The following is a 23,347-nucleotide window of genomic DNA, read 5'->3' on the forward strand; positions in this document are numbered from 1 at the left end:
GTAGTGAGAAATGTGACAGAGGATAGCTCCTTGCAGCAGTGTTCTCTGCACCCTTTTCATGTCTATGACTCTTTTCATGTTATTACTTGACACACTTACCTCTTTTGAACAACACTGTTTTCTGGCCAGGCATAACAACAGCACAGGCCGGTGGTTGACCAGGTTCCGAGCCGTGTGGGATCCAAAGCAAGAAGACTGCTTTATTGTTGGCAGCATGGCTCGTCCAAGAAGCATAGACGTGTTCCATGAGAGCGGAGAGCTGGTGCACTCTTTTAGGGACGGAGAGTGCCTTGCGTCTGTTTGTTCCATCAACGTTATGCACCCAACTCAGAATATCTTGGCTGGGGGGAATTCTAGTGGGAGAATCCATATTTTTAAGGGTTAAGAAAAAAAGTTGCCAAGATTTTGCTGTGACTAGATTTGATTAATTCAATTTAGGTAATGCCCAAGGAGCATTGATTTCTAGTCTTATAACACAGTTAAGTTGCTTTATAAATATGATAATGCCAAAATGAGCAGTATGCACTTTCATTTTTTGGGAGAAGCAATAAAAAATCTGGAGTTTTTTTTCCCCCTAATAGTTGGGGGTGATTATTTGGGGGGCTGATTTATGTTCGATTATATAGACATGTTCTGAGGTACTAAGATGTTTTGAATAACTAATATTAAAGTTTTTGTGACCTAATTGAGACTTAAGTCTTAAGTCTTTAGATTTGCAATTTCCGAACTTGTTTCTAGATTCATGCTGGAAGAGACCTTGAAAAATCATTTAGTCTTCTAATCAGAATTAATTCTAGAGGAGGTATTACATGACATTCCAGATACATAATATCTCTCCCTTTATTTAAATACCTCCAAGGGTGAGTGATCAAGCAGTCTTTTAGGGGCAGCTAGGTGATGCAGTGAATAGAGCACCAGATTTGAACTCAGATACTTGACATTCATTAGCTGTGGGACCCTGAGCAAGTCACCATTGCTTAGCCAAAAACAAAACACAAAAACAAACAAAATAACCGCTCTGAGTCTGGGTGGGTTAGGAGTCATTTCAGATTATGTGCCTCTCAGGCTATTTGTTTATTTGTGGTGTTTAAATTTTTTTTAAAAGTGATACTTTGTTTTTTTCCATCATCTGCATTTCCAGTTTTCTTCTCCTTCAAAGCATCTTCTCTTTATAACAGAGACTAAAAAAAAAAGACCCACAGAAAAAGTCTGACAGATGAAGAGCTGAAACAAAGGTGGGAGAAAATTCTGGCATTTATTTATTTTTGCTTTTTGGTGAGGCAGTCTGGGTGAAGTGACTTGCCCAGGGTCACACAGCTAGTAAGTGTCAAGTGTCTGAGGCTGGATTTGAACTCAGGTACTCCTGACTCCAAGGCCAGATCTCTGTCTACTGTGCCACCTAGCTGCCTCTTGGTGTTTATTTTTGTTGGAGTTTCTCTTTTTAGAACCTGTTGGAATATAAGTTAGGCTGAATAGTTGCTGGTCTAGATTCCTTTCTGGTGGCTGGTTTGGTGTCCAGTCTCATTGTGAGATTTATAGAGCGCAGTCAGTCTCCTTTCTGTTTTTGCCGTTCTGTTTGAGGTTTGATTGTTTACCTCTTTGTCTTCCTCATTCAGTGGTGTCCTAGTCTTGTCTGTGGTAACCTTTAAAAATACCTTTTTTAAGAATCCAGTGGCAAGTTAAGACTAGGTACGGCATTCCTGGGTGGCATGGATACATCGGATCCCTACTTTAGTTCTTTGCAGAAAGGCCCAAGCCAAATTGATGAGCAGCGGCCTATGAGTGTGAGAGTGTGTGTGTGTGTGTGTGTGTGTGTGTGTGTGTGTGCACGCGCGCCTCCATTTTAATTGCTAGGTGTCTGTCTTTTCTCGTAGTTCTTCCCAAACAGAACAGTACATCCCCCTATGTCCCACCTGTTGTATGTATGCCTTAAAACAGCATAAGCAGGGCCATCACAGGAATGCTACGTCCTCAGCATGTTTCATAGGATTTAGGCCTTAAAAGGGCCTTAGAAATCATCTGATGTCATCTTTATCAAGATGAAGAAATTGGGGCCCAAGGAAATTGACTTGCCCCTAGGACATAACAGGTAATGAGTAGTACAGCTGGAATTTGAATTGACTTTAACTCTGGGGTTCTCTTTTTTAACTACCCCTCCTTGGAGTTACTCATCTGAAACCCAGGAACCACAACCATCATCTCAAAATGCTGCTAAGCACTTGTGGCCTTCACTGGATTCTAGGTGGAATGACATTTTTTACTCTCCCATTTACAGGCTTGGTACATTCTCTTTGCTTTCTATCATTCTCCAGTCACTGCTGGAAGCAATGGGGAGGAAAAGAGAAGGGATTTCCTTGGTTCGTATAAAACCAGGTGTCAGAGTAACGTGCCCTTTCTCCTAAGTCCTAGCAACTGTTGCCAGGCAGGGCCATAAGGTCAACTATAGGGCGAGGAAGGGGATTTACAGTACTTCTCCTTCAGTGAATGTGTTAGGCGTGAAGTTCCACTTAGATAAATGATTTTTCACCATATTGTTACCAAACCTGCTGGCATTAAAAAAAGAAAAGAACCATTCATTTTCCATGATATTTAAATATTTATTTAATTTTAAAAATAGTCTTCATGGCACCAATGATTTTATGATAACTACATACTACGGATGTAGAAAAAAGTACATCAATTGAAGGAAAATGTAACTTTGAAGATTTGGCACATGAAAGGTTAACATCTATTTTTATGAAACTAAAATTCACATTTGCTGTAGTTTAACCTTCTACTGCTTAAAGAGGCAGTACACTATTCTTTAATAAGAGTTTTGTTTCCTCTGCTGGACAAAGCTCTGGAAACCAATGCTTTTCCTATAATGAGATAAAACTAATTGGAAGAGGAAATTGGGACCTTGTGGAACACATAATAAAACTGAGTTAAAAACACAAGCAATACTAAAGTGTGGGAGAGACACCATATGACATAAATGAATGACAAAGGAGGTTTGTTGTTCAGTCTATTTCAAAAGTAAATCTAAGGAAAAAATTCTGTCCGTAGTTTTTGGGTTAAACTCTTTTTAAAAAAAAAACAGTTCAATGGACAAACTCTCACAATTGGAAGTAGTGTAGCACTATTGTACCATTAGGACTCTAGACACAAGTAACACATTAGAAAATGAAATACTGCATCTTTAATATGTAATGAAAACGGTCTGGTTTGAGACTATCACTTGCTGCATAGAAACACATGTTACTACAGGCTGAGGTAGGAACACTACACTAAAAGTTAATCGGCTATGTTGCATAAGACAGTAGATATCCATGTTAAAACCAGCCCCCTAGCTCCTGGCAGCCTTTTCTCACATTGTCTACTTTCATTTGTAGTCCTATGCTAAAAGCTTTCTTATAAATGGCAGCAACTCTTATGTGAAACCAAACTTGTATTCAGTGACCTCTCTTTTCTCCCATCATTCTTGGTCTGTTTGCCACCCTGTCCAGAGGACACTGCTGAAAAGGGTGTTGCTGGCAGGGAGGCTGTAGGACAATCCATTCTACCAGATCGTCCTGTTCTTTCAGGTTCAGGCATCTTTAGTCTAGCATGGGGTATGGTCCTCACATAGCATGAGGTTTCCAAAGGGAAATGGTCACAGGTATCTTAATATCTCCTCCTCCTAGCATATAATTGGGTCTGCCCACAATGGCAGGAGAAGGTTTTTAATGTTACAGATGAAAAAAGACATCTTTCATAAAAACAATAAAATGGTATAAAAAAAAAAAGCTTGTGCAACAGCCTTGATTTCTATTAAAAATCATGGATCCACTTTCATCATTTCATTTGCTGTTTGTTCGCTGGTTTGAGTGTGCAGCTAATGAGGGAAGATCTAAGTTGAAAACTGCTCATTCTGCTCCCCCTCTAGGGGTAAAAGCAGCAGCCATCTGAAATTTGTCTCAGGAACACAGCCATCAAGAGTCTTCCTTAATAAGGTTTGTTAGGCCCCGTATAACTTAGAAATCTCTCCCTGAGATGAAAGCAAGATCTTGTGCCTTTCTGAGCATATGCTTTCCCTGCGTGTTCTTAGGCAGGTATTGTTGAGGCTTCCCTTGGTGAGGATATTGGGCCTTCATTTTCCTGATGAAGAGGATGGCCCTAAAAGGTTGAATTCCAGTATTGACTCCACACTTTTAGTCCAGTTCTTTTACCTTCTAGACTTAGAAATCCCCCTTGGCTGATTTCTTCTGGCCTCCTCCATGGATACTGATGTTGGAATTCTGTTTTTCTGGAAGCTTTTCATCCTCAGGATCAATTTCTTCCTTGAACCATTTTGTAATCAGATTCTATTTGCTCACTCCACAAAGTAAAAAAAAAAAAGATGATTAACAAAAAGGCATTTGGTTCTTAAATTATACATTGTGAAAGTGTCCTTTTCGGGTGGGTACAAAATATGTACCACTGAATCAAAGGTCTGTCAGGTAACTAAGCTATGATTGCTGCTACCTGTGCTTTTGCCTGAAATTCCTGAATGGGCAATCCATGGCTAGTAACTTCATTTGCCTTAGTACTTTAATACCTCTGGACCAATAAAAAAAGGGTTGAAGCTTGGGGAAAAAAATCCGCAGATGACTGAATTCACGTAACAGATACACACTGGTGTGCACCAGGCTCTAGTCTAAGGGAACAGACTTACCCTACCCCTGCTGCTGCTGCTGCTGGCTGTTTCGGTGGCCCTTCAGATGCCCACACTCTGCTCAGATTTGAAAAAAAAAAAAGAAAAGGAAAAAAAATAAATCCAACTCAGACCAATTGATAAAGGGGTTGGTTATGTGAACCAGCTTTCCAATCTATTCAAAGCAGATGTCTGTTAGTGAAAAAGTTGTGGCTGGGAAGGGAGCCTGAGCAAATCCCCTTTTCAGAAACTGCTTTACCCCAAACACATTCCTCTGAGGCTGCTGTGGCCAGTCCACTAGCACTCCATAGCACCATTACAAAGGCTCCTGCAGGATACAACAGTGCTAGTCCTTAACTAGTGTCCCATCTGCCAGGTGACACTAATGGAATAATCATTAGTTATAATAAAATAAATTCTTTTTATTTGATACTTTCAAAATAATAAACATCTATGAAAATCAAAATTCAAACCCAGAAATTATCCTGCAAATTGGAAAGAAGAAAAACAGAACCGCAGAGTCTTTCTTGAAAGAACTTCAGAAGAAAATGAGTTTCCCCAGTTTATTTAGGCAGGACTCAAGCCTATCCCTTTCTTCTCCCGGGAAACAACCCTCCTAGGCTGCAGTGTACTTGGAGTCATGAGAGGAGGACTTATATGTGCCGATGGTTCCGCGATGGGTCCCATTGCTGGGAACGAGTAGCAGGTATCTCCTCGGTCCACCTGGCTAGTTAATGGGAGGAGTCATACCTTCTCAGGTGTCAATAAGCAGGCTCATGACTGAGCGGATTTTGCAGGCAAACCATCGCCTGAGGGGATAAAAGTATTGATAATGGAACTGTTCAAATTCAGGGGTCTGGCGGATATCACGGAAAAAGGCAATGTCAAGGTCAGACTCGGTAAGGATGATGAGGAGGAGAAGCAAAACAAAGAGGAGTCCCACAGTCACAAGGAGCAAACGGAGGACACTTAAAACAAACTTATTCACCTGTTCTGCCTCTGGCCCGTTGTGGCCTGGACACAGGGCCTTCAGCTCGCCCCCCAGTGCCTCCACTTCTGCTGTGGTTGGGGTGCTGGCTTCCGATTCCTTCTCCTCTTCGATGCTGCAAGGGGCCCCATTGATCTGCCTTGAGAGCAGCATCAGCTCCAGGCTGTGCTCTGCCACGGGAGTGGGCAGCACGCTGTCTGCTGGGCTGTAGGCCTCATCTGCTATCACTGCCACCCGCTCGCTACTGTCTGCCCGGCCGCTCCGCACGTGAGGCAGGAAGGTATCACTGTGGGAGGTTGATCGAACTGGGGTTGAGTGAGCGCTGTCCCGAAGGGATTCCAGACCTAAGGGCAAGAAGGACATATGAACATGTGTCATTCACAAGAGGCACATCTGGCTAGTGGCTGAAAACAGGATCCAGTTTTGTGCTTTATAATAGGTCCTTGGACATAGTGATCCACGTGGGAAAGAAAACCTGAGAACATCAGCTTCTTTTTTCCGGGGGGGGGGTTTAGGCAACGGGGTTATGTGACTTGCCCAGGGTCACACAGCTAGTAAGTGTTATGTGTCTGAGACTGGATTTGAACTCAGGTCCTCCTGAATCCAGGGCCAGTGCTCTATCCACTGCACCACCTAGCTGCCTCAACATCAGCTTATTTAGAGGAGATGTGAAAGAACAGTTTTCACCCCAAAGGGACCAACTTCAGTGACCACAGCTGGTCTACTTCATTCTTTACCTCTGGTTCTAGATTTAGTAAATTAATGGTCATTCTATTCCAGTGCCACACCCAGGATATCTTGACCACCAGGGATTTCCAGAATTGCCTTGTCACCTTCCTTTAAGTGCCAGGAATTTAAGGCAGGAAGGTATTTGTACCTTAGGCTGTGGCTTTGGGGAATAGGATTAGGAAAGGATGTATTACATATAGAACTGACTTCCACAAAACACCTACTCAAACTTTCTCAGAGTGCAGACCTAAAAGAACACCTTGTCACTAATAAATGTAATAATGATAGCTCATATTTCTCTAATGCTTAAAGCTTTAGTATGTACTTTCTTCTACAACATTCCTGCAAAGCCATACCCTACCTACAGTGGACCCTAACTTGAACTTGCAGGTTGAGTCTCTTGTTAAGATAACCATCCCAGGCTCAAGGCTTTGTGGGTATGTCGTCTTAAAACTATAGCTTATGAGCCCCAATCAATGTATTCTGCTTGTTTTGAGCCAGCCAAAGTACACAGTCAGCCCGAAGCAAAGGCATTTATTGAAATGGCATTCTCAGGACAACAGAAACAAAAGAGTTCCCCAAGCATTCGGAAGCACAGTTTATCAATTGTGGACACTCTCAGACCCCTACTATTCAGTTCTTCCCCCTTTACAGATAAGGAAACTGATAGAGTGGTTGCCAGACCAAATCCCTCCCTGATGTAATGAGGTTTCTATTGCTTTGAGCCCTTTTAAAGGTGCAAGTTCTGTATATCCCTCTCTCTTCATTCCTTATAGCACAAGGGTATAGGACCTGTTCATGAGCCTTGACATTTTATTGGGGGAGCCTTGTACTCGGGCTATTAGCAGGGAATTTTTCAAAGCTCCTGCCACTATTAAGGATATACTGGACAAATCCAAGGACAGACAAAAATATTAAGTATTCTGGAATATCTCCTACATCTGCTCATTTCTTCAATCAATCAAAAATAAACATTGAGTGCATGCTATATGCCACTCACTGTGCGGTGTGCTAGGGATATAAAAAGAAGCGAAAAACCCATCTCTGTTCTCAAGGAACTTAATCTAATAGGAGAGACAATGTGCAAACAAATCTATATAAAACAAGCTATATACAGGAAAACAATAGGGAAGGCACTAGAATTGAGAGGGGTAGAGGAAGACTTCCTGTAGGAGGGGGTACTTTAGTTGGGACTTAAGGGAAGCTGTAGTGGAGGAAAGAGAGCATTCCAGGCATGAAGGACAGCCAGAGGAAATAGAGCCATGAGATGGAATGTCTTATCTATGGAACAGCTAGGAAGCCAATGTCACTGGGTCAAAGAGTACATGTTGGTAAGTAAAGTGTAAGAAAACTGGAAAGGTAGAAGGAGGGCTAGGTAGTGAGGACATTGAGAGAGACAGTGAAAGCAGACTTTTTCCCGTTTCCTAAGAAATATGTCCTCAGCTGAACCCCTAGACCCTGAGCCCACCTGGTCCATTTCTTTTACCAGGAAATGGGACATGTGATCTGCTGCTTTTCCCCAATCCTTCTAATTCAATACATGTGAATTAAACAGTACTGAGCACGTGCTCAGTCATGTCCGACCCTTCATGACCCTGTGGTCCACACTGTCCATGGAGCTTTCTTGGTAAAGATACTGGAGTGGTTTGCCATTTCCTTCTCCAGTGAATTAAAGCAAAAAGATGTTAAATGACTTGCGTGGGGTCACATAGCTAGTAAGTGTCTGAGGCTGGATTTGAACTCGGCTCTTCCTGACTTCAAGCCTAGTGCTCTCTATCCACTGCACCAACTAGCTGTTTCCAGGGTAGGTGTTACACATTCCCATTTTACAGATGAGGAAAATGAAATGAGTGGACTTTGTTCAAGGCCGGACAAGTAACCTGTAGTAGAGCTAGGACTAAAACTTAGGTCTCTTAACATCCAGCCAGATGTTTTTTTCTGCTACATGGCACTGCTCAGTAGCTGAGCTGAGTGTGCTAAATGACTCTAAATTTAGTGGGAGGCAACACAGATATGAACCAACCTCTATGCTAGTAGCCTACTGCCTTCAGTTAACTGCCTGAGAAATTGTCCTGAAACAGTGTGAAGGTGACAGGCCCCATCCAGGATCACTAATCAGGCTATGATCTTCCTGACATAGCATATCCGTTTTGCTCAGTACAGTTTCCTCATCTTGACCTTCAACTTGGCAAGCAAAGGGGTAGAGAGTGGGGGCAGTGATGGATTTGTGATGAGTGGCCCTAATGACCTGATGGCTGCATGTTGTCAACTCTCTTCCTTTCCCATTCCATCTCTTCATTTCCTTTCCCTTTCTCATCTCACCTCACCCTTGACTAGTACAGAAGGTACGTGGCAGCAACTGCCTGACACCCCGGAGCATTCCAGGGCAACGTGCCCATACCCTTACAAGGACAGTACAGAGCCCTCCCTGCGTCCACAGCATGACTAGTACAGCTGATTAGCAGCCACTTCAGAAAAGGCTCAGCTTGGTCCAGGAATGGGCTTTGAGAATGCTGGGGGAGGGAACAGGGATTAAACATCTGAGTAAGAAAGGAGGTCAGAGGCACCCAGTCCAAGTGACATGGTGGGCTGGCTCTTGCTTTTGCCAGGAAACCCCAGCAATAATGCTATTGTGTCTGCCTAAGATGAGCCCTGGACTGAGGGTTTGACTTTTACCATCTCAGAAAAGGCCTCAAGGTCACTGTCAAATCCAGCATTCTGAGATGGTGCCTGAGGTGGGAAGTGGGGGGAGGGCAAGGAGGAAAGAAAGAGACAGAGGAATTTGTGTTGGCCCATCCTAGTTAAGATCTAAGGTGCTGCCAACAGGACAGAACAAAAAGAATATTATCTGTTATTACCTCGGAGGCATTCCAGATGATCTTGGCCAGCAGTGGCCTTCATAATCCTCCGAGGCACTACCCGGATCCTTCCCTGTAGCTTGGGTCCCACTCTCAGGACACGCACACTCATGGACCACTGACAATGGTTAGTCATCCGGAGTTGAACTGGAACTTTGGTCTGAATCTTTATCAGGCTCTTTCCCATGTTGATCCTTGGGAGTCAAGACAATCACCACTTCAGGCATTCAGTGCTCGTCTTGGAAAATCGATCCATGTACCAAGAATGGAGGGGAAGCCAGCCAAAAGCAAAGAGTTTTCAATGAGCCCTACTCTCAGATCAGGCAGGATAGAGCTGTGATGAAGGGGAAAGCTTCAGAGAGGGGAGTATTCATTAAGCTGGGCTCAAGCAGAGGCATTTGTAAGAGAGATCTTGTTTTTGTGGTTCCCAAGGGGCCTCAACTCTAATGACGGGCACAAGATCTGAGTTGTTTTATTGGCAGCTTCTTCATCAGTATTCTAGATAAATGTGCTGGCATGAGATCTATTCGTTGCAAACCAGGAACAGATTCCAGGCTGGTGCGTGGATTGGCTCTGACCAGTAGCTCAGCCCATACAGATGAGTGCCCTGGGCATATGCATGCCCCCCCTGCTCTGTCATCTGGATTCCTATACACCCTCTTTGAGAAGTATTTCTGGTAACTGCAACCTGGAGTGTGAAGAGTTTTTCCCTGAGGATTTTGTGTTAGGTTCTTTTTCGCTTAAACTGATGTTATCTTCTGCTGGAAAAGCTATTTCCCTTTCGCTACAAATTTCCATTTCAACCCAGGGTCATCTTGGGGGAATCAGACATATCATTAGCCACCCTACCCAAGCTATCACCGCTTGTCCTGAGAAGGTCATGAAATGGCTAAACTGGGCAGGGATAAGGTAAAAGGCTTTATCAAGGGTACAAGAGTGGCCCTAACCCCAGAGAAAGTGGATGCCTCATCCACATTCCTGATGCTGTTTTGGAGACCTTGGCAACCCTGATGCATTGGAAGATGGTGTCACCCCAGGCTGGCCAGGCTGAAATGTGCTTCAGGTTGGGTGAAATTACCTTTCAGGGATTCAGGGAATCAACAAAACAGAGTATGTAGGTCCACCCTCCCTTTCTTCCTCTTCTTAAACTTGAGATAAGCCACTTCTAAACTGTTGGGAATCCCAGACAAAGCACAGAGCCCAGTTTTCCAATATCCATTAGTTCCTTGGGGTTTTAGCTGGTTAGTGCCTGACCTTTGGTTCTTGAGCCCATGTTGAGATGCATCAATGGTCTTTTCTTTGTGGCTGTCACATATCCTCCCCATTCAGCTCCCCACAATAAGGAAAAGCAATTGTGTTCCTTGGGCAGAATTCCAGAAATGAAGTCTATCTACCCTGCAGTGATTCTGTTTCCAAAGAACTCCTGGGAATAAAGCTGTCCCTCTTTCCATAGGCTTACTTTTTGCTGTATGTACACAGCACTTAAAAGCCAAAATCTTTTCCTTTCCATTCATTTCCTAGAGTAAAGGAAGCATGTCTCTGCTTAGATTTTGCCTGTCCTTTCTATCCCTCAGACTACTTGCCAGGACCCTGAACCAACTCCCTTTCACTGTCAACTTTAAAGCTCAAATCCTCTGTGTACTCACAACCAAGCTTAGGCCTTCAGCAATTCTAGGCTTCTATTTTTTTTTTCTTGTGAGGCAGTTGGGTTTAAGTGACTTGCCCAGAGTTACACAGCTAGTGTGATGTGTCTGAGGCTGAATTTGAACTGAGGTCCTCCTGACTCCAGGGCCAGTACTGAATTCACTGCACTACCTAGCTGCTCCTGTGGGCTTCTATTTTTAAGAATTTGGATAACATGCCCATCTTGGGTAAGGCTAATGATAATTACTGATATTATTATAGTGCTTTAAACCTTGCAGCATCCTGAAAACATCTCATCTGGGCCTGATAGCGACCCTGGGAGAGAATACTATGGAACGACACTGAAATTCCTTTGTTAGGACAGCACTTTCACCTGAAGCTTTTGGTCTAATCTGGATGAGGAAATCTCTTTCTTTAACTATCAATTCTGAAACAATCTACGCACTGAAAATTTTCTGTCATCTGTAGCTTTTTTTTTTTTGAAGCAATTGGGAGTGACTTGCCCAGTGTCACACAGCTAGTAAATGTCTGATGCTGGATTTGAACTCAGGTCCTCCTGACTCCAGGGCTTATATTTACTAAATACCTAACTACTTTAAGAAGAAACGAGGTACAAATTTAAGAAAAAACACTAAGGTTCCAGGAAATGGATAAGCATGGTAGCCAATTTAAAGCAGGGACACCTGAACATATATATATATATATATATATATATATATATATATATATATATATATATATGGTTATTAACCTATCTTCACCTTTAACTGGATTTAGGGAAATGATTCTTCTGTAGAATGCATGTTTGATGTTTGATGAATCGAAACTGTTACCTAAACTTTCACGTGAACTTTGTAACTACGTTTAACTTCTTGTGGGATTTTGCCCTTTTTAGGGGTAAATACAGCAAGGTCCTGATTAGTGGGAAAAACAGTTCTCCTGAAGAGTTCATAGAATTTGAATTTGTGCTCCATATTTCCATACTTTACACATTTATAATTTTTAATAATATGAATTCAAATACATGTGACCTCATTGGCAGAGGAGTGGGGGGCAGTATTCACACTAATTGGAACCTAGTTGTACTATAAATTGTGACTGAAAATGGCTTATGTCACAGAGAGGTTTACAAAGTCAGGATGGATTTCTGTCCCTTTGGATTTTCTCTATTTAAGCAGATATGCTTATAATTAGAATAATCGAATCAACAAAATTATCTCCAGTGGGCTTGTGCCCAAAAATGTAAAGTAGTTTTCTTCCACAGTACCCACAGCTATTATCATTCCCATTTGAGAAATGAGAAAACATCATCAGAGAAGTTAATTTGTCCATAGTCACAAAGCTATTAAGTATCAAGCTGCATAGCCTCTCATTCCCACTTTACAGTGGATGGTGCTTAGGCTACCAGTCCTGCTCACCTCTAGGTATTCAAAATTGTTGAAAAATTTGGACCAAAGGAAATGCCTCTCCAAAGTCCTATCTTTGAATTTTTATGTCATACCTTATTTCAGTATGTGAAATAATCTATAATTTAAAAAGGGATCTCTCAACTTCCTGAGATAGAATCCGTCTATGATATAGCAGGTGATCTCTCTCCTTTTTTTTTTGTAAACAGTATTTTATTTTTTCCAATTACATGTAGAAATACTTTTCAACATTCATTTTTGGTAAGATTATGAGTTCCAAATTTTTCTCCCTCTCAACTCTCCTCCCCAAGACAGCAAACAATCTAATATAGGTTTTACGTTTAGAGTCACGTTAAACATATTTGTACATTAGTCATGCTGTGAAAGAAGAAACAGAACGAAAGGGAAAAACCACAAAAAAGCAAACAAACCCCCAAAGTGAAAATAGTGAAAAAAAATTTGATCTGCATTCAGACCCCATAGCTCCTTCTTTGCATGTGGATAGCATTTTCCATCATGAGTCTCTTGGAATTGTCTTGGATCATTGTATTGCTGAGAAGAGCTAAGTCTATCAAAACTGATCACTGCATAATGTTTCTGTTACTGTGTACGATGTTTTCCTAGCAGGTGATCTCTTCCCCCCCACCCAATAGCATTTTATTTGTTCCAATTACATAGGTGATCTCTTAAGAGATGCTGTGGCTAAGTAACTAATCACGTGACAAGTCTCTCAGGTAAGCTGGGGCTCAGATCACAGTTATAACTCACAGCTCCCTACAAGGCTTACACCTGCCTGTTGGCTTGATTAACAAGTTGCCAGAGTTTCTGTTCCACCTCCGTTGAGAACCCAAGGCCACTTCTGTCACAAAAAGGAGCATTGGAGGAGGCTCATAATGTCATGATAAATGCTTGAAACAGACAGTAGTAGTTCTCTCTGGGTTCCACTCATGACTTTCCCTGCCACATCACGGTAGCCTTTTTGCCTTGGAAGTTCTGCAGCCTCTTCACCCTGTGGCCCCTTTCTCTGCTTGGCTGGCTCCTCCCACAACCTCCATTTCAAGGAAGGCACTTGGGCCAGCCATGTCTTCATTCCTCTCTTCTGAGAACCCAAGGCCATTTCCATACCACAAAGTGGAGGACTGGAGGAGAGTCTTAAAGGCATGACAAATAATTGAAATTTACAGCAGTAGTCCTGTCTGGGCTCCACTCATAACTTTACCATGTCCCTGCATGAGCACCTTCTCTCTCCTCTTCTATCTCCCACCCCAGCTTTTGAGCATCTTTTTATGTGTCTTCTTCCCTTATTAGATTGTAAGCTCCTTTAGAACAGCACGTGGCACAGAATGATTGCTTAATGAAGCCTTGTTAACTTGTTGAATTGAGTAGTGTCACCCATCATACAACTTCCACCAAGAATGGAGAAGGGGTCTTTTTTCTCACTGGTAGTTCACTCTCTTCTGAGGAGGCCACCATTTTTAGGAATTCTCAGAAACAGAGCACACAGCTCTCTGTGATCACAGAGGGAGACAAGGCTGAAGCTGTGCTAGCTAGCTATTTTTCTTCTTGCTCTTTGACACATTCCAATAGCCTATTAAAAAAACCCACTGCCATTCAGGGACAACGTACCAAATTTTACGCCCGTCCTCAGCATGCAGGAGGAGCTGGGTTAGCAGCAGCAGCTGAGAAGTTACAGCCAGAGCTTCCCCCTAAATCGTGTCAACCCCCAGGAGACTATGGAGGTTTTGGCCTTAGTTATCTGAACAGCCAGTTCAGTGAAGACCTACAAACACACACACACACACACACACACACACACACACATGCATGCATTCACATTCTCCTCTGAAAGGAGGGGAAAGACAAAAGACCAAGTATAGGATGACTAAAATAGCCTGGATTTCCAGGAATAATGATGAAGGATTCAAGTGGCAAAAAGCTAGATCTCTACAACTCAAATGAAGCCATGAAGCCAGAAGTTAAGGTAATTATTTGAATAATACAGAACAAAAGCAATTTCTATTTACCTTGTTTTCCGCCTCAATGGCTGTCTCATTAGGGTGTGGAGATTTGATCAAAACAGGGCAAAACAAGTGAGGTTTCTTTTTTTTTTTCTTTAAAAAAATTTTTTTTTGGTGAGGTTTCTTTAATATGAGAAATAAGTCAGAAACTGCCTGGGATCTGCAAGTTTCTTTCTAATCATCAGATTAATCAGTCAGCCCCAAGTGTGATGGTCTTGAGTTCTGGCTCCAGTAACCAGACAGAGGGATAGAAGGTCAGCATTCACAAGAGCTTGTTGGCATCGGACTGGCGCCGTTAGCCGATTTTTTCACAGGAAGCTGCTTCCCTGTGCCACTTAGTATACCTTCATTACTGGAGTGGGTTTAAAGTGGCTCTCAGTTTCTCAGACAGAATTAGATCCCAAAGCCAAATATAGACCCCATAGCTTTAGGCCTAGGCTTAAAAAAGTTTTTCCACAGAGGGAAGAGAAATGAGGCACTGCCCATTTCCTCTGTTTCTTCTGTTTGGCTCCACAAGATGGAAAGTGTGTGAGAGTGTGAGTGTGTGTGTGTGTGTGTGTGTGTGTGTGTGTGTGTGTGTGTGTATACTGACATTCTCAGTCTGACACTTGAACCATTTTTTCCCAGAGCCATGGGATATCCTTAACGATTACAGTCTCATTCCACTGAAAGAAACTTGCAGCTGCTTCTAATGGCACCTGTCCCATTTTCAGAAAAGCTAGAAGCTCAGAAACACCACACTCAAATATCAAGAGAGGAATCCCAAAAGTTGATCAGAGAGTCATAGGTTTAGATCTGGAAGGTACTTTATTTATTTATTTTTTAAAGGCAATTGAGGTTAAGTGACTTGCCCAGGGTCACACAGCTGGTAAGTGTCAAGTGTTTGGTCTGAGGCCGGATTTGAACTCAGGTCCTCCTGACTTCAGGGCCGGCGCTCTATCCACTGGGCCACCTAGCTGCCCCTGGAAGGTATTTTAGAGACCACCAAGGCCAACCATCCTCATTCTGAAGATGAAAGCCAGGTACAGGGTCAGTGACTTGCCCAGGGTCACACAGCTAATAAGTGTCCGTGGTGGGGGTTAAACTCTGGTCTTTCAGACTGAAAGTCCAGAGCTCCACCCACCACATGTGGCCTCAACAGCATCAACGATGAAGGACCCTTTATCTCCCCCTACCCGAGAAGAAGCTCACCTTCCATGATGGAGATGTGAACAGCTCTTCGGCGGGTCCTGGGGACGCTGCTCAACCTCGGTCCGTGTGTGATGGAAGGGCAGCTCCGGCTGGGAACCATTCCGGCCCTGAGCACAGGGGGAAGAAGAACCTCTCAGTCCAAAAGCCAAAGGGCAGGGAGGGATTGTGGGGAGGGGATTAGGAAGACCAGAAAGCTGCAAGGATTGCCTGGCCACATGTATCTCATTCTCTTTCACTGTACCTCTGCTTCTCGGTGGTTTCAGGTTCTAGACAAATGCACAGTTAAACACCTAAGTCCCCTTATGCTCAATCTTTCCTCTGGGCAGAGACAAATGGGGGAGTTTTGCATCAATACCAGCCCACTCTTATTGCACCGAGGATAAAACATAAGCTGTTTAGTACTTAAAGCATTTCAGAACCTGGCCTTAACCTTTCTGTCCAGTTTCACTGGATACTATTCCCCACCTATCCCCAACCTTGGCAATCCAGACAAACGGGTCTCTCTGTATACATCTCACGACAATCCTTCTCCTATCACTGTGCTTGTCGCACTGGCTGTGCTCCCATGCTTAGAACACATTTCCTCCTTATCTCCCTCTTGTAGAATCCCCCTTCCTGTAAGACTGCAATTCAGTCGCCTTCTTCTTGTTGAAACTTTTCCTGAGTCTTCAATGAATAGATAGTGCCTCCCTACCAAACTACCTTATATTTATTTTCTCTCCCTCTGAACTTTAAGCTGCATACATTTTAACATGTGCTTGTCTCCTCCATTAGAATGTAAACTCACTGTAAACAGGCAAGGTTTTATTTGTTGTGCTTGTATCCTCAGAGCCCGGCACAGGGACTGGCAAATGGGGAGCACAAATTAAAACTTGATTGAATAATTGATTGGTTCCAGAATAATGACAGAACACAGAAGACTGTAACCTAGGGAAGGGAGGGGCACTTCTCTCTCAGATCTGGGCATCCCCAAATGCCCCAGTGCGGTTTAGAGGGTCTGCCTCCATGTATCTCGGACCAATTGTGTATTCCCACCCTGATCCACTGCCTCTCCAGTTAGAGAGAGCCAGTATCCAGCCTTTTAAAATGAACCGACTACAGGGTCTTGAAGAAACTGATCAGTCCTTTCTGAAGAGCACTGCTGACTGGGGCTTTGGGAACCCTGGAAAACGTTGTCTGGACCAGCTGTTTCAGAAAGCTGACAGCAAGGGTTTCTACGAGTTCCTTGAAAGGAACACAGTCTTCTTCCACCCAGGACAATGCTTTGGGGACATCTAGCTCAGGGCCTCCGGCTCTTGGCTCCCCTCACGTCCATCCTATCCCATGACTTGAGACAAATCCTCTAATTCTGGATACAGTTTTCACCAAAGCATAGAGTGCATAAATGTCCATGACTTTAGACTGGCTGAATCCAGATTCCCATTTTTGGGGAATACCATGGAGAGCTTTCCCTATTCCAGGAAGACAGGAGTTCTTGGGTCTCTTCAAGAACTCACAAGTGCTCCTCAATTAAGCCTGAACCTACCCACTCTTTGGGGAATGGAATCTGCCTGGGTGAGTTTCCCACTCATCCTACTGGACTTCCTTTACTGTCTTCTACCAGGGGCCTTTGTTGGGGGGGAAGGAAGAGGGGATCCAGGACCCCACTGGCTTCTGGCTCACTCCTCCAAAATGCTAGTCTTCAGGAGTTAGCTCTGGGAGGGCCCCTACTCCTCTCACCTGTGTATTTCTGGTGGTTCCCTTTTAATCTTGGCGCTAGATTCCATCACTTCCTTTGCCACTCGGCCACTGAAAGCAATTTGAGAATTAAAAACAGCAACAAGAACTGAAAAAAACATGTAAGGATTAGGTCCAAAGATTACCTTAGCCATCCCAACAGGATGGGTGTGAGGCAGCCCACTTCCCCATCCCCCTGAACCTTGCCACTGTCAGGAATGCAGGCAGAGTGACTAAGTCGTGATGATAGGTAATAGCATCTTTTACAACAGCCTAATCACTGAGAAAGACTCGCTTGATGGCATACAAAAGTTCAAAATCTCCTGGTAGTTAGCCATACAGGCACCTCCCTCCCCATCCTTGGGAGCTACGTCATGCTCTAGTCCTGGCAATGAATAATGTACCTTCTCTCCAATGGGCATATAGGATGCAGGAAAGCAAGGCAAAGTTTGGGAGAAAAGGTGTGATTCCACCAAAAACCCCACAAAAAAAACCAAACCCCCACAATAACAGCTAATAGTTACATAGTACTTCACATAAATGCCCATTTGATCCTCACAACTATCTCATGAACCTAGTGAGGTAGGTGCTATTACTATCTCCATTTTACAGATGAGGAAACTGAGGCCAACAAGTTTTAGTGACTTTTCAAGGTCATACGCCTAACGAAGCAAGATTTGAGTCAGGTCTTCCTGATTTCAAGTCCAGTATTCATATCTATTATAAGAAGCTACCTCTCACAGCCACAAAATCCATCCCCCACCCCCCAATTAGAAGTTAGCTCACTGGAAGCAGGGAATGTTTTATTTGTTGTAGTTGTATCTCCACAGCCTAGCATAGGGCCTGGTATACAGAAAGCATAAATAAAAATGAATGATCCCAGAAGAGTTGATCTAAGAAATGAAGACATTTTAAGAATTGATCCCAGGAGACACAAAATTGTAAGCTGAAGGAGAAGGAGCATTTTTATCTGGAACCTAAGTCTTGTTTGAGGGCTCAAACAAAGGAATGTGAGGAAAGGAATCTGGAGGCCATCTGGAAACATGGGGACAGAATAATGAGGGGAAAAATTGGGATTTTCAGTAGAAGCCTCTCATGTCTCAATTCAGAGGGCAAAGAACACCAAGTGACTGCTCTCCAGAGAAGGGTCTGAAAAGAGGTCCATTAACTGCTACTTACTGTCACTATTTACCTGTATCGGAACCGGCTCCCTTTGAAGAATAAATTGCTGCTGGAGACGGTGCGGACCTGGCTTGACTTCTCCAATCTGTAGCAAGACAAAGCCCAGATTTATGGAAAGTGTCACAATTCATGCTGAGGAAGCATCACCTTTTCAACTCTTTTCAAAGTCCATTTGAAGAAAATGCAATCTGAAAATATTTGGGAGAGGTACCCTCCTTACCCTGAGCATGACCTCTGGGTGTGTGTGTGTGTGTGTGTGTGTGTGTGTGTGTGTGTGGTGTGGGGGAACAGAAGAAAATCCTTGCTCACTTAGCTCTGTTGTGCCTAAGTTCAAGGACCAATGAGGGAGTTTTGCACCAACTTTTCCCTCATCCTCCCTGGTACAAGAGGAAGAACTATTAAGACTATGCAAAGGGAGAGGCAGGAGGGACTTGACAGGAAGAGAGGGGGTGTGAGAACCAGCTACCTTACCTGGTATTTGTCTCTAGAACTGTCCATGAACGTTCGTGAGCCTGGAGCCAATAAAAATGACGTAGTGGAGAAAATACTTGGTTTGGAGTCCAAAAACCTAGGTCAGACACTCAGTTCTGCTCTTTTATTACTTGTGTGACTTTGGGGAAAATATTTGACCTTTTTCGGTGTCAGTTTCCTCATCTATAAAATTAGGGGGTTGTATTAGATCAAGAATTTTTAACCTATTTTGCATTATGGACCTCTTCAGCAGTCTGGTGAAGCCTATGGACCCCTTTTCAGAAAAACGTTTTTAAATGCATAAAATAAAATATGTAGGATTACAAAGGAAGCCAATTATATAGAAATAAAGATGCAATTTTTTTCCCCATACAAATTCATGGACGCTTTGAAATATGTCCATCTACTTTTTGGTGGTGGAGGGGTGGGGGGGGAGGTAGAGGGGTAGAAGGGAGGAGAAGGGGGTGTGTTTGTTCAGAGACCCCAGATAAGAAGCCCTGGATTAGATTATCTCTAAGGTCTCATCCAGCTCTATAAACCTGCCCTCCCCTTTACCCCATACCCCTTTAACATATATACACAGAAACATCAACAGAACCAAGATCTTAAACACTGGGAACTTCAGGTATGATAGAATCAAGAACTGTTTGACACAGAAGGAATCTACTACAAGGGGGCTCCAAACCTGGGGTATGGGTACCCAGAGGTGGGTACAAGAAGACTTGTCATGAGGGTATGGTTTAAAAAACAAACTATAATTATCCTATTGAAATATTCCCGGTGAAGACTAACAATTCATCACAGTGAATCAGGATTCTTAGTCCTGTTCTCAATCAAATCCAAAGTAAAAAACAAACTAGAAGTTGAACATGAGATGTGGGTTTCTCTTTCAAAAACTATACTGAGTTATTTGACAAGAAATGAATCAAGGGTCTCACTAATTTAGGTGACTGTGCTTTGATAAAGCATTTAACAACTTTACAATACTTTAAAAAGTATGCACTGAATAACATTTTCTTTATGAAAAATGAAATTATTTTACAGGTACAATTGTCTTAGTTGTATATACACAAATATGAAGGGTATGGCAAATAAAGTAGACTAGTGATATTGCTGCAGAGAAGGAAATTCAACTCTGTAGGTATTACTGAGATTTGGTGGTTTGTAATTTATGGTTTTGGAAAAAGAACAGATTAGCTTAAAGGGATGGTGGAGTAATTTTGTATATAAGAGGATATACTGAACTCTTATGGGAAAATCCATTAATCAGAGGGCGAAAGCATGGGGAAGAGCATTAGTTAGGGAAAGACAGAGGGATTAGAAAAAAATTAGAGGGAAAAAACAGAGAGAAGGAGGAAATGGATAATGATGTCATTAAATAGCCCACAAATCTGGAACAGAGAAATGGTATATTAATAATGAGTAGTTTCAACTATGCAGACAACCATAAAAACTCTATCTGATAAAAGCAGAGGAGTTGATATCTTGACTTGATTCTTCAAAAGGTAGAGGAGGCAATAAGGAGAACTGCTACTGTAGACCTCATTCTGACCAATAAGGAGGAAATGGTGGCTGAATTAGAAATTATGGGAACCTTTCATGGAATTGGCCATGCCACTTAAGAGATGGAAAAGTCAGATACAGTCTGATATGCATGCTAGATTTGGAAGAGTAGATTTCAGAGTTCAGAAAAAGGACAGGTAGGGTCCTGTGAATTAAAATGTTACAGGGGATGAGGAACAGGGAGGCTTTTAAGAACAAAATTGGTGTAATAAACAGAATTCGAATGAAGAAGGAAAGAGGAAATAGCTAATGAGAATGGATCTAAATCTGGATCTAAAAAACACTTGTACAGGATAAAGAAGCAATGCTGGGCAACCTAGAATGAATGCAAAAGAGTGGTAGAGTTATAAAAGAATATTATTAAAAGCATGAAAAACTCAGAAACTTGGATAAATGCTAAAGATAACAAAAAGGGTGTCTTCTGGCTATGTTGGGGTCAAGAACTTCAAAAAAGGAATAGGATCACTGCTTGAGATGGATAGGAAATGCTAATGGACAACAGTGAGAAGATAAAACTACTCAATTCTTTGCTTCTATTTTCTCTATCAAGGAAAACAATCTCTGGATGAGGAATAGAAAAAAATTGCTAACAGGGAGATGAAACACAAGATAGAGATGGGTAACAGAGCCTTTGATGAATTCATGTAATGAATTACATCCCAGGGTATGGAAAGAACTGGCAGAGGTAAGTTTTATGGGCCACTATTAATCTTTGAAAAACTACAGTGAATGGAAAAGGTGCCCTAGTTCTAGAAATAGGCAAATGCCACAGTTTAAAAAAAATTTAGATGATAGATTCTTTAAAATATAGGCCAGCCAGTCTAATTTTAATTTCTGGCAAAAATTCTAGAACATATTATTATTAAAAGAATGGTTTGTGAGTATTCAGAAAGGGAAACAGATGCAGTATACTTGATTTTCAGCAAAGCATTTGATAAAAAAAACTCTCATACTTAATAAATAATAGAGAAATATGTATCACGATAAAGTAATATGTGGCAAAAGAGTAAAGCAGATAGTAGAATTGGTTGAATGATGGGTCTCAAAGTACAGTAATTAATAACTGGTAATAGCCTGGCTGGAAGGAGGACTCTAGTGAAGTATACCAAGGGTTTTCCCTTTGGGTATATGCTGTTCAGTACCTTGTATCAGCTACTTAAATGAAGGCATAGGCTTCCATTATTGAATTTTCAGACACAAAGCTAGGAAGAATAATTAACATGTTAGAGGAAAAAGCCAGAATTCAAAAAGATCTTGACAGGTACAGAATAATGGCCTGATTTTAGTAAGAAAATTTAATAGTTGTAAATGTAAAGTCTTATATTCAGTTTCCAAAAATCAACTCTACAAGTAAAGGTTAAAGGAGAGCAGACAATATACATACATACATACATATATATATATATATATATATATATATATATATATATATATATATATATATACACACACACACACACACACACATATATATATATATACAGATTAAAGTATATTGTTTTCCACTTTTTTCATTTTCCTGCTTTTTTTTAAATAACATAGTCAATATAGAAATGTGTTTTGCATGATTTCAACATGTATAATGGGTATCATATTGCTTGCCTTCTCTTTTTTATTATTTTAAATTTTTTTTCAGATTTTATTAATGTATTTATTTTTAGTTGTCAACACTCACTTCCACAAGATTTTGAGTTCCAAATTTTCTCCCCATCTCGTCCCTCCCAGACCATACTTCATGTGAAAAGGTTTTTTGGTCTTAGAAGACTTTCTATGAGGGTAACCCTTGGCTCATGGGACCAACTGTATGGGACTCTCTTTTCACTGGTGGAGATTGATTCCTCAATGCTCCAAGCCTGTGTGGCTTGAGTGGCAGGCAAAGTTGGTAAGAGCTGGAGATAAAGGACATCCAGGGTCATGGGGCTTCTAGTGCTGAAAGAGAAGACACACTATTCCAAATTCCCTTTAGGGCTCTGGGGAAAGAAAAACTCTGGGAAGAAGCTGACATACAGATGAACTGGCCATCTCTATCATGTCCTTATCCCCAGCTTACTACACTAGAAAATTTGTTGGAATTATTCCATCGGTGAGATCTGGGACTCTCCCTTGATTGAACTAAGTTATCTTTCTCTCAAGGGGAGAGCTCATTCACTCTATACTGTCTAGTATATATTCTTCTCTGTGTATTGTCTCTGATTTTTTTTTTTTGCTACCAATAAATGAGTTAAATGGGTTTATTTGCTATGTGTGTTTATTGTTCAACTGGCATTTGGTGGGGAGTAAAGCCTTGGATGTACAGCTTGGGGCCTTCTTTTCCTGTTAAAGGTTAGAAATAAGGACATAGCTTGGACATAAAAATTACTTCCCCCAGACCAATCATATTTGTGGGAGCTGATAGCCTGGCACCCCCTGTCTCTGAGAAGAGCAGAGTGTCCATATCTTTGGCTTTCCCTCCTGGCAGGAATTAGTCTTCTTTGGAGAAAAGATGGAGGAGAAAATGCTAGAGATATCTATTCTTGCCTCCCTGTAAGTCATGTTTAGACAGACCCATGTGGGCACAAATAACCTACATGGGCAAAAACTAAATATAGTCAATCTGCAACATTCATGTTTAACTTTCACAACTTTAAGCATTTGCATGATTTTATTAGTAACCTCATTTTCACTTTTGCATTGGCAACTCCATACATTTGCAGCTATGTGTAGTAGAGAAAAAAAATGAGAGGAATGATGCATGTAAGTTGGTGGGGTGGCTGGTATCCTACTCTGCACTTCACTGGTCTGGTTCACCCTACCGTTTGTAAAGAGCTTCCCTTACACTTGTTACATATTTTCATTGTTTGCCTTTAAAACTCAAGTTTTTGTTATAATTATGCCCCCAAAGCATAGTGCAAGTCCTTTGAGCTCTAAGCCCAAACATGCAAAGTCAGTGA

The 23,347-nt window shown here is 42.0% G+C and overlaps 2 protein-coding genes across 6 annotated transcripts in view; one reads left to right on the plus strand and one right to left on the minus strand.

Annotated features, from left to right (window-relative positions):
- Positions 1 to 685, plus strand: part of WDR76 (WD repeat domain 76) — a 46,076-nt gene extending 45,391 nt beyond the window's left edge. For both annotated transcript variants that reach the window (XM_021009206.2, XM_021009205.2), the window contains exon 13: positions 130 to 685. In XM_021009206.2, coding sequence (XP_020864865.1) covers positions 130 to 385 — 256 coding nt within the window. In that variant the 3' untranslated portion in view covers positions 386 to 685. The remainder of the gene's footprint in view (positions 1 to 129) is intronic.
- Positions 686 to 3,071: 2,386 nt separating this feature from the next.
- FRMD5 (FERM domain containing 5) overlaps positions 3,072 to 23,347 on the minus strand; it is a 359,815-nt gene continuing 339,539 nt past the window's right edge. The window contains exons 11-16 of one of the 4 annotated variants that reach the window (XM_021009212.2): positions 18,394 to 18,468; positions 17,205 to 17,273; positions 15,486 to 15,592; positions 5,640 to 5,983; positions 4,673 to 4,729; positions 3,072 to 4,333 (exon numbers count right to left, since the gene is read on the minus strand). In XM_021009212.2, the coding sequence (XP_020864871.1) occupies positions 4,715 to 4,729; positions 5,640 to 5,983; positions 15,486 to 15,592; positions 17,205 to 17,273; positions 18,394 to 18,468 (610 nt within the window). In that variant the 3' untranslated portion in view covers positions 3,072 to 4,333; positions 4,673 to 4,714. Of the gene's footprint in view, positions 5,984 to 15,485; positions 15,593 to 17,204; positions 17,274 to 18,393; positions 18,469 to 23,347 lie in introns of all 4 variants that reach the window. The other 3 variants (XR_013485409.1, XM_021009210.2, XM_021009207.2) reach the window with 3 other exon arrangements.

The sequence above is a fragment of the Phascolarctos cinereus genome, unplaced genomic scaffold (assembly GCF_003287225.1).
Source record: "Phascolarctos cinereus isolate Bilbo 61053 unplaced genomic scaffold, phaCin_HiC Scaffold_3;HRSCAF=262, whole genome shotgun sequence".
Taxonomy (NCBI): Eukaryota; Metazoa; Chordata; class Mammalia; order Diprotodontia; family Phascolarctidae; genus Phascolarctos; species Phascolarctos cinereus.